This window comes from Alligator sinensis, unplaced genomic scaffold, assembly GCF_000455745.1.
Source record: "Alligator sinensis unplaced genomic scaffold, ASM45574v1 scaffold109_1, whole genome shotgun sequence".
NCBI classification, from domain to species: domain Eukaryota; kingdom Metazoa; phylum Chordata; order Crocodylia; family Alligatoridae; genus Alligator; species Alligator sinensis.
Window position 1 is genome coordinate 2,172,856 of NW_005841852.1, and position 11,485 is coordinate 2,184,340.

At 44.4% G+C, this 11,485-nt stretch overlaps 1 protein-coding gene across 1 annotated transcript in view; it reads left to right on the plus strand.

Moving 5' to 3' along the window:
* ADK (adenosine kinase) overlaps positions 1-11,485 on the plus strand; it is a 563,842-nt gene that overhangs the window by 163,837 nt on the left and 388,520 nt on the right. Inside the window, exon 4 of the mRNA XM_014523581.2 lies at positions 1,747-1,825. Within this exon, the coding sequence (XP_014379067.1) occupies positions 1,747-1,825 (79 nt within the window). The remainder of the gene's footprint in view (positions 1-1,746; positions 1,826-11,485) is intronic.

Genomic DNA, 11,485 nt, shown 5'->3' on the forward strand with positions numbered 1-11,485 from the left:
AAACAGTCTGAAACATTTCCGAAACATTTTGGATGGATCTGTTCAGTTCTGGAGCTGTTTCAGAGCATTGCATTTTGTTTTGGCTGCCAAAACATCAGAATTTGAAACTAAACAAAATAGCTGCTGAAATTTGCAAGCCCTAATTGCCAGTAGTCCTGTAGCATCTGTTCTTGTGGTGTCAGTGGTGGCAGCAGGGTCCAAACAAGGCTCTGTGACATCTTCTATGGCTGGGTGGACTGGCAGGGAGGCTGCTGCTCTCCTTCCAACCATTTGAGGGTAGGGAGGAGAGTGGAGGACTATGGGGTGTTGGACACGTGTAATGCTACTAATGCCGTATTGCAGATAAGTTCCTTCTTCAAACAGAAACTTTTTTTGTGGCAGATCCACCATTTTTATGATGCCAAAGGCAGTGTGAAGTGCAGTGCTACAAATATCTGTCTGTCCATACCATAATTTATTTGAGCAAAGGGTGCATGAGAAAGAGGGAAAAGTACTTTCTGTTTTCATATGTAAAAGGAGACAGTAATGAGAAGGTTATGAATACTGTGATACATGACAAATAATATGCTGACTTCCTATGTGAAATTTTCTTTCAGTTAAAGTTACGAAGGCCTTTTTTATTAAATGATCTCCTGCCTTAAGAGACCATCAAGAAGATTCTTTAAATGGACAGACTACAGTTCTGCTCCATATTCATTAAAAGATCACCTCTGCTAGACAAACTAATTTGTTGGCTCCATAAGATATGTTTCATTATATTTCTTTTTTAGTACTGGAATTTTTCTTGTTAGTTGTCCAAACCTAATTAAAATTTTGCATTGTCTTTTTCACTGACCATATATTGACCCTTCTAAAACATAATTAAACTAGCAGTGAATTTTGTTAACTTCTCTTTCGTGCACTAATGTTAATTAGTTGAACTAGACACTGTTGTCTCCTTACTGTTATTAAAATCAATTGCATTTCCTTTTTTAGCTTTATTTTTTTATATTGTAAAAATAATGTTACAAAAGTTTCCAACAGTATAACTTGATTTTAATTTCTTAATATTTACATTGTGATATAACTTAATAGGCTAAGTGGAGATGTAGAGAATTAGTCTGTCAGAATAATCTATAGACATCTTCCTGTTCCTATGTGCCATTGCTGTTTTTTCTCAAACAAACAATGGATCCTGTTTATGCACCCCTTACAAGTGACAAACCCTAGTTGAAACTTAGATTTTAAAATGTATTTGGAAACCTAGGCTGCCTTTACTTGGACCTGAGCCTTAAGACAGGTATATAATTGTTCTTATAATATTTTATTTCTTGTTAGATAAAGTGTGAATCAATGTCTATTTCCTCAGTGGCGTTCTTTTAAGTGATTTATTCTTATACACGTAAGCATATATTCATCAACTTGAGAGTTGATTATAATCATGCACATATTCCAGATGCTGGGCTCCTGAAACATCATTTAAATGTGATATATTTGTAATGCATCTTTAACAGTGTGAAATCAAGTTTGTATCACATGCTTTGCTTTTGTCATTCAGCCAGTTGCTTAATGCACATACTGTGCATGCATGCTATTTTAATCTGTATTTTCTCAGCCAGCACCTTGTAAAACAGCTAATGTGTCTGAATTTCCTGTTTACAAATAACATGATCTCATACATTTGTAATTTTGATGCTTACATGCTTTTATGCTGTGAAAAATTGCCAAATCTGACTTCTTTTCCTCCCCCCCTGTGGTTTCTTACAGGTTTGAAGAACTTGTGAAAAAGTTCAAAGTAGAATATCATGCTGGTGGCTCTACTCAAAATTCTGTTAAAGTGGCCCAGGTTTGTTCCTCTTTAAAAGAAATAACTAAGACATTCTGAAAGTGTTGACTGTTAAACAGCTTCTTGTTATTCTATGTTCCTTATCATGTTGCCCAGGAGCATTACACAGTGGGTTCATGCTATTTTATTGCCTGCAATAAGTTTAGCTTTGCATTCTAAAAGATATATTCTGATGTTTTTGCCCTTTTGTTATTTTCTTTTGCACTGTTATTGTTAAGATTACAACATTTCCATTATAACCACACTTACTTGTTAAGGATTTGAAACTTGTTCATAAAAGATTAAAGCAAAAGTTTTTTATATGAAGAGAATTTTAACACACTTTAGTAAAGGATGGGTTCTATATGTGTACTTTGATAACTGAAAATATACTTTGTCACAATACTACTGAACAAAAGTGATAAGTTTGTAGATGTATTTTAATTTGTAGCATGGGTATATAACATAAACTCCAGAAATTAAAAATATGCAGCCTTTTTGCTAATGGAATGGGGGCCTTGGTAATTTTCAAACGTTCTGTATGGCTAAAACTTATTGTCAAATACCTTCAAATTCACAATTTGAATATAAAAGAGAAAAGTTAATGATTCATTTTCTTTTATAGCTATAGTCACATTTTTCTCTTAGTCAAAATGATTGCCATTTCCTGTAACTTACGATGGTTGAAGAAGATTGGAGGTGTTTATGAGCCAATACTGGGGATGTAGCCACTCTCACAGGGCACTGATAGACGTGGAAAACCCCCTCTCCATGCTTTACTGGAAGAAGCGGTGTGTTAGTTTGAGTCAAAGAGCAATACACGTTCTCAACAAACAACATGGCGTCAGAGGAGGGGCAGACTGAAGTGCTCTGGGTTAGAATACACGGGGATTGTGGGGAAAGGGACTTAACGGTGGGTCTCTACTACAGACCACCCAACCAGGGGGAAGAGCTGGACCGGGAATTCTCAGGTCAGCTCTCAGAGGCAGTTAAGTCAAGGGACGTGGTCATCATGGGTGACCACGTCTAAACTACCCAGACATCTGCTGGGAGGAGCAGTCAGCCAGGTCTGAATGCTCATGTAGGTTCCTACCCGAGATACAGGACCTCCACCTAACCCAGGAGGTGCACAGTTCCACCAGGGGAAATGCCTTGCTGGACCTGGTCCTGGCCACTGGTGACGACCTGGTTGAGGGACTGTGGGTTCTTGACCACCTGGGTGATAGCGATCATCGCCTACTGGAATTCACTATACAGCGCAGGGTGTCAAGGACCTGCAGCAAGGCAGTAGCCCTTGATTTCAGAATGGCTGATTTCAGTGAGTTAAGACAATGAATTGGAGAGGCACTGAGGTCCCGGAGGGTAGGGGAGTTGGGAGCCCAAGACGAGTGGTCGTTCCTTAAGGAGACAATCCTCCAAGCCCAAAGGGTGACAGTCCCAATGCGAATCAAAGGGGGCAAGAGTGCTCAAAAGCCCCCGTGGCTCACCAAAGGCATTTAGGAATGTCTGAAAGCTAAAAAGGAGGTGTACATCCAGTGGAAGGAAGGGGCTATCACCAAGGAGGATTGTACCTCCATTGCTTGAGACTGTAGGGGGGCTGTTAGGAAGGCTAAGGTGGAGTGTGAATGACTTCAAAGTGTGAACGATGAGGAGAGAAGAGATCAAGTTGAGACTGTTTCTGTTTGATGAGTCCCTTGGATAGACTCCATAAAGTGTCAATGTCTGTCCAGCTCTACTTCTCACCAGAGATCCTTGTCATCTGTAACACTGCAGAAATGTGTACCAATGCACTAGTTAAGTTCCCAGTCTCAAGAAAGGTCACCAACTAAAGGTCATAGATTCATAGAAGTAGGGTCAGAAGGGACCTTGTAAATCATCAAGTCGGCCCCCCTACCCTGGGCAGGAGAGAAAACTGGGCTCAAATGACCCCAGCCAGGTAGACATCAAGCCTCCTCTTAAAGACCCCCAGGGTAGGAGCCATCACCACTTCCCTTGGAAGTTGGTTCCAGATCCTAGCTGCCCTGACTGAAGTAGTGCCTTCGGATGTCTAGTCTAAACCTACTCTCTAACAATTTGTGGCCATTATTCCTTGTTACCCCGGGGAGCGCTAGGGGGAACAAGGTCTCTCCCAAACCCTGCTGGTCCCCCCTAGTGAGTTTATAGATGGCCACCAGGTCCCCCCTCAGCCTTCTCTTGTGAAGGCTGAACAGGTTAAGGTCCCGTAGCCTCTCTTTGTAGGGTCTGCCCTGCTGTCCCTGGATCATGCGGGTGGCCCTCCTCTGGACCATCTCAATGCTGTCCACATCCCTCCTGAAGTGCAGCGCTCAGAACTGAACACAGTACTCCAGCTGCGGCCTGACCAGTGTTGAATAGAGGGGGAGGATCACCTCCTTGGCCCTGCTTGAGGTGCATCTGTGGATGCACGACAAGGTATGGTTAGCCCTACTGACCGTGACCTTGCATTGTCGGCCCATGTTCATCTTTGAGTCAATAATGACTCCTAGATCTCTTTCTGCCACCGTGCTCTCGAGAAAGGAGTTTCCCAGCTTATAAGTGTGCTGCTGGTTTCTACTGCCCAAGTGCAGCACCCTGCACTTGTCAGTATTGAAACCCATCCTATTTTCATTAGCCCACCCCTGTAACCTATCCAGGTCCTGCTGTAATCTGTCCTTCCCTACTAGCATGCCCACCTCACCCCAAATCGTGGTATCATCAGCAAATTTAAACAGGCTGCTTTTTACCCTGTAGTCCAAGTCACTAATAAAGAAATTGAACAGTGCAGGCCCGAGGACTGAGCCCTGGGTGACTCCACTGCCCACTTCCCTCTGGATCGAAAAAGATTCGATTCCACCACTACCCTCTGAGTACAACCCTTCAGCCAATTTGCAATCCATCTGACTGTGTAGGCATCAATGCCACAGTCACCTAGTTTTTTGATGAGAATGGGGTGGGAGACAGTGTCAAAGGACTTGCTGAAGTCCAGAAAGACTACATCCACCGTGGCACCTGCATCCAATGCTTTTGTGACCTGATCGTAGAAGGCAATCAGGTTGGTCTGACATGACCTGCCCCTAATGAAACCGTGCTGGTTGCCCTTGAGCATCATCCCCGATGCCAGCCCATCACAGATGTGCTCCTTGATAATCTTCTCAAAGAGTTTCCCCAGGATTGAAGTAAGACTAACGGGTCTATAGTTGCCCGGTCCTCCCTCTTCCCTTTTTTAAAGATGGGGACCACATTGGCTATCTTCCAATTATCTGGCACCTGGCCAGAGCACCATGAGTGCTCGTAAAGCCATCCCAGGGGCCCCGCAATAACCCCTGCCGATTCCCTCAACTCCCTGGGGTGGAGAGCATCTGGACCTGCTGATTTGAACACGTCCAGCCCCTCCAGAAGCTCTCTAACCCAGTCCTCTCCAACCTTAGGCCTGGCGGCGTATCTCCCGAGTCCGTCTGGAATCTTGGTCGGGGAGTCCTGGTCCCTGCACAAGAAAAAGGAGGCGAAGAATTTGTTAAAGAGGTCTGCTTTCTCCTCTGGTGCAACCACCAGATTGCCAAGCATATCCTGCAGGGGCCCCACATTAGCCGGTGCCTTCTTCATTCTCCCTATATATTTAAAAAATAACTTATTATTTTCTTTGATCCTTGACGCTAGCCCTAGCTCCGTATCTGCCTTAGCTTTTCTAACAGCCCCACTACAGACCTGAGCGGTGGAGGTATACTCCTCTTTGGTGATAGCCCCTCCCTTCCACCGGGTGTATGCTTCCTTTTTGGCAATCAATCATTCGTGAATGCCCTTGGTGAGTCAGGGGGGCTTTTGGGCACTCTTGCCCCCCTTGCTTCTTGTTGGGATTGTCACCCCTTGGGCTCTGAGTATCATCTCCTTAAGGAACAACCACTCATCTTGGGTGCTGGGTTCCCCTACTCTCAAGGACCCCAGCACCTCTCCCACTAATCTCAACTCATTGAAGGTGGCCTTCTTAAAGTCTAGGGCTACTGCCTTGCTGCAGGCCCTTGGCACCCTGCGCTGGAAGGTTGAATTCCTGCAAGCGATGATTGCTATTGCCCAGGTGGTTGAGGACCTGGAGCCCTCTTACCAGGTTGCCGCCTTCCTGGGTTAAGTGGAGGTCCTGTATCTCGGCCAGGAACCTCTGTGAGCGGTCAGACCTGGCTGACTGCTCTTCCCAGCAGATATCCGGGTAATTTAGATAACCCATGACAACTACATCCCTTGCCTTAAGTGCCTCCGCAAGCTGACTTGAGAATTCACGGTCCAGCTCTTCCCCTTGGTTGGAAGGTCTGTAGTAGACCCCCACCATTAAGTCCCTTTCCCCACGACCCCCCCTGTATCCTGACCCAGAGCACTTCAGCCTGCCCCTCCTCTGACCCCATCCTGCTGGTAGAGGATGTGTATTGCTCTTTGACATGGAGCGCCACACCCCCACTTTTCCTTTAGGTGTTTAGGGGCCTTTTCTGCTATTTCCCTCCTATAGCCATTCTGACCAGTTCTCAGTTTTCCACAGGCTATGATGGGCATCAGCCAAATTATACAGATCCATCATCATCTTGTTCCTGTGTTGCTGCAAGTTGCCAACTCAGTCCCTGGTCCAGCCTGTCTCTGGCAACAATAATAATTTTTTCTATGAAAAAATGTCTTCTCAGCCTTCTTTTCTTGAGAAGAATGGAGAATATCAGAACCTCTTGTGATCTACTGCTACAAACCTATAATTGTCTCTAGAGAAATTTACTGAACTTCTTGCCAACATTGGTGTATTTTCTACCAGCCAGGGCAATCAAAAATGTTACTCCTAATTATAAATGTAATTCTTGATCTGGCAGATCCTCTAGTGTACAAACGCATGTAGTCTGCCAAGCAGATAGAGTTTATAGACAGGAAATACAGTGTCAAATCTCAAAGTGCAGAGTATTTATATTCACATCCTACACAGTAGCAGCAGCTAACAAAAACATTGAGTATCCCAGATTGGCACTTAAGGATAAGGAACCAAAGCATTTGGACCTTTATAACTGAAAGGCTTCTTTCATTTGCAAATTGTCAGTTCTGAATTGCTGATTATAAAGTGCTGCATGCCAGGTATGCTTTTAAAGTTTGACTGGCTTGCTGAACCTATCTTCTGACAGCTCATAGTTCATGGAAGTGACATTATTGGTGGCAATCACTTCTGTAAGGAGAGCCAGCAAGATGGAAGCTTTCATAGCATATCCTCCCTACGAGATAATTGTATCCAGATAAAGTAGTCTCTGAATTCCACCTGAGTAAACAAATATCCTTGTCATTCTTCCTTCTGAGTAGAATCCTCTTTAGACTTACACATTGTTAAGAGAGAATTGTCCTGTTACTTGCATAGGACCAAATCCTTTTGTAAATCCCCAATGGCTCTTTGTAGCCACATTTGACAGAGCTAAGTGTCCAATGATAGAATTTCAGGGATTATCCAACTGAATATGAAGTTGTGTTATGAGACTACCAAGGTGGAGCAAACTTCATTGATTTGTGTTCATTCACCATCTCTAGAGTTTCTTCACAGTATTACCATCATTGCCAGGCAGCTCTTTGAAGGTCAGTTCATACCTTCATGAAGCATTATGTTATTGTTGATGCCTTCAGAACTCCACAGATCTTCCAAATAGTATTAGCTCAAGAGACTCTGAGATCCACTACTGTTATGTTTGGGAACTACTTTCGTGTTACTGAAGCGAGAATGTGTATCTACACAACTACTCAAAGGAAAAAAAATAACTGAGACTGAGGGACCTGGATTTCTTCAGCCTCCGCAAGAGAAGACTGAGAGGTGATCTTGTGGCTGTCTACAAATTCATTGGGGGAAAGGGGGGCAACAAAGAATAGGAGATACTTTGTTTACCAGGGCATCCCTTGGAGTAACTAGAAACAACAGCCACAAACTGACAAAGACCAGATTTAGATTGGACATCAGGAAGAACGTCTTCACGATAAGGTTTACCAGAATCTGGAATGGACTTCCCAGGGAGGTAGTGCTCTCCCCTACCCTGGAGGTCTTTAAGAGGAGACTGGACAAGCACCTGGCTGAGGTCATCTGATCCCAGTGCTCTTTCCTGCCCAGGGCAGGGGGTTGGACTCAATGATCTAATGAGGTCCGTTCCAACCCTAAATATCTATGAAATCTACTGTAAGGTGAATATATAATTGGTTGGATCATGGTGCTCAATGACTAGTCCTCAGTGTCTTGTTGGGAGGAGGTATCAAGTTGAGTTCCCCAGGGGTCTGTCCTGGGCCCAGCATTCATTAATAACTTCATTAATGATTTGGACAATGGGATTGTGGGTGCATGTTTGGCAAATTTGTGGACAACTCCAAGTTGGATGGAGTTGCAGATGCTCCAGAGGAGAAAGACCTGGGTAGACTGGAAAAATTGTCTACATTCAATCAGATGAGCTTCAGCAAGGACAAAAAGTCTTGTGCTTGGGAGGTAATGCTGGCATGAACAAACGCAGGCTGAGGAATGAGTGGTTAAACTGCAGTACTGCTGAGAAAGACCTGGAGGTTACAGCATTTGTGAGCCAACAGTGTGCTCTTGTTGCCAAAAAGCCAGTGATGTATTGGGTTGCATTAACAGGAGTGTCACTTGCAAATCAAGGGAAATGATTCTTCCTCTCTCTTCAGCACTGGCGAGACCCGGAATTTTGTGTCCAGGTTTGGTTTCCACAATTCTGGAAGGATGTGGACAGATTAGAGAGTTGAGCACAGTGTGACAATGATTAGGGGTCTGAGAAGTAAGACTTATGAGGATGAGAAAAAAATAGCATTGTTTGGTTTGGAGAAGAGAAGACTTTGGGGAGGAGGGCATGGATTTGGTAACAGTCAATAGGGACATTGGCCTTAAGCTGCAGCAAAGGAAATTTTAGGTTGGAGCTTAGGAAGAACTTTCTGACTATGAGGGTAGTAACACATTATAATAGCCTACCTAGAGAAATTTCTCCTGGAAATTTTCAAGAGCAGGTTGGATAGACACCTAGCTAGAATGGTTTAGTCAGGGATGATCCTGCCTTGAAAAGGGGGCTGGACTAAATGACCTTGTGAGGTCCCATCCAGTTATGTCATAGCTGAAATGTTGAATCTGCTATATTGACGAGGGGCAGAATATTTTAGTAATCTTAGGGAAATGTTATTATGGAAAAAAAATTGGGAAATTAGCTGAAATCAAAGCAAAACATAACTGAAACACAAATAAGAAACTTAAATGAGAGGGAAAAGGACCAGAAAGATTTCTGATTTGTTAGTTTAAATAGTCATTAACAAAACTGAGGATGGAGTTAAAAGAGTAGACAAGGAACATGAGTTAAAAGAGTAGACTGAAACTGGAACCCTATTAGGCATGTACCCTCTCTTGCTACAGCCCTCCCTGGTCTGGCTTCCCCATGCTTCTAGAAAAAGAGGCACGTGGAACAGTTCCACCTGCCCCATGTGTCTCTGTTGTCGGGCAGCACATAGGGGGTCAGCAGGACAAGGTGTTTCTGCCTCCTTTATGCTTATATATCTGTGCACAGTGAGTGTGGGGCAGTTCTATTTGTCTGGTGGTGCCCAAGCTTCAGGATGCTGAAAGGGTCTCACAGCACCCTGGTTGAGAGCTACTGCCTTAACTACTTTGCTTGTATGTTTTAAATGTTTCTTTGACCATTTCTTCATAGATTGCAAGATATTTGCACATCTTTGCATTTGCACAGAATAAACTGATGATGATTAAAAAAAGTATAAAGCTTCCCCCCACCTTCCCTCAGAGATCTCATGTGTGTGAAGTATGAAGCTTTTGGCAAAGGAGAGGGTAAGCTATGAAGTTCTGAGGCTATGCAGAGGAAAACAAAGTTTGCATAGGGATTTTTGGAGCTAAGAAGTAGACAGCACAGTTGGCAGAGATGGAAGTAGATAAAGAGTGTACATAGAAAATAACCAAAAAAGAGGCAAGTTTGTAAGAGTTATATTTAGTAGAATTAATTAGGTTAATATGATAGGGTTGTTAACTAAGGTAAAAGACATGAGCAAAAACATCCCAAGAAGGTTTTGAAATGTAAGGAATTAAAGGGATACTTGAAATTTCTCAAGCATTGTTCTGCAGCAGTAAGAATGAGTGATTATAATACAGAAGTAAACAAGGGTTAAAGAGTATTGAATCAGAGAGCAAAGATAATGACCATTCAGACAAGGCATTTAAAAGGGTATGAGACTTCAGACACATGAAGGAGGATAGGAGTCTCAGGAACAATTGGAAGAATGTTGTGGCAGAAAAAAATTCCCCAGAAGAGATTTGGGGAGATGTACATGATTCACTGAAATACTGGAAGTGGGAAGAGCTACCATTAGAGGGAGAGCTGTTTAGAAATAAAACAAGGTCTACAGATGAGCTAGCAGAATAAGCTGGCTGAGAAACTGACTGTAAGGTTTATCTTTGGAAAAGAAATAGGAAGAGTTACTGAAGTCAATAGGAGAGAATAAAAGACAAAAAGGAAAGCAATTTTCATTAAAAAAGAAAGGAAAGAGAGGAGGAGACCCGTTTATTGTGCTGCATTGTCGAGGAAATCTTGAAGTGCAATGATATTCAAAGTACTTCCTAGAAAATAGTAAAATAAAATTGTAGTAAGAAAGAGAAGCCATAGTAGTTCAGTGGTCAGTGAAGTTAGAATGAGTGAACTGAAAACTGAGCTGAAACCAATGCAGGTCTCTGTGAGAGAACATTAACAAGATAGATGTGACCTTACCTGTATTAAAAGAACTTTGGTTAACATTCTACCAAGAATGTTGGGAGAAGATTCAAGAAACCACAATAATGACAGTTCTGGGACTGAGAATTAAAAATTGTACATTTATTAATAAAAGTATGTGGCAGTGCACTGTGTGTACCTGCCACTTTAAGGGCCTGGAGCTGGCAGCCTCCGGGTGCCTGATTAGGGCAGCCATTTTAGAGACAGGGGCTGCCTATTTAAACAGGAAGGCAGTTGGGCTGTTGGAGGCCAGGCAGCAACATCGCCTGGCCGTAGGGCTGCTGTGAACGACCCGGAGGTAAGGGGGAGCTGTAAGGGGATGGCAAGGAGGCTCCTGGTCCTGGGCATGACCTGAAACTGCACCCTGCCGGGAGTGGGTGGTCTGGTGGGGCTCTCAGTGGCGCGGGAGCCCCCAGGAAATGCCAGGCCAGTTACCACCCTGGTGGAAGGCGGGTCAGGGAGCCTTAATCCCTAGCTCCCACCACCGGGTGGGTAACCCCATGAGTTGTGGAAGGGCCCAGAGGGTGGACCCGGAGAGAAAGAGAGTGAGGGGCCCGGGGGGCCAGTGTAGTGAAGGGCCCAGAGGGCAGACCCTAAGAGAGAGAGAGGAGCTTGAGACCCAACCCGATGAGATAGTACCCTCGACTGGCCCATGCTGGGGCCAGGACCAGAGAGGGTCAAAAGGGCCAGGGGCCCACCGCGAGGGATGCCTAAGAGCCAGGGGCCCCGACTGGCCTGGAGGTGGGCCAGGTCCAGTTAGCTGAAGGTCCCGGGGGGACCACACCCAAGAGGGGAAAAGGGCTTCGGGGGGGCTAGTAGCCCGGATGAAGGCGGAGAGGCTGCCTGATCAGGAGGGGTCATAGAGGGGTCCTGTTTGGACGATTCTGGGGGCCCGCGTGGGGGGCGGGAGGAAGGGACAACCAAA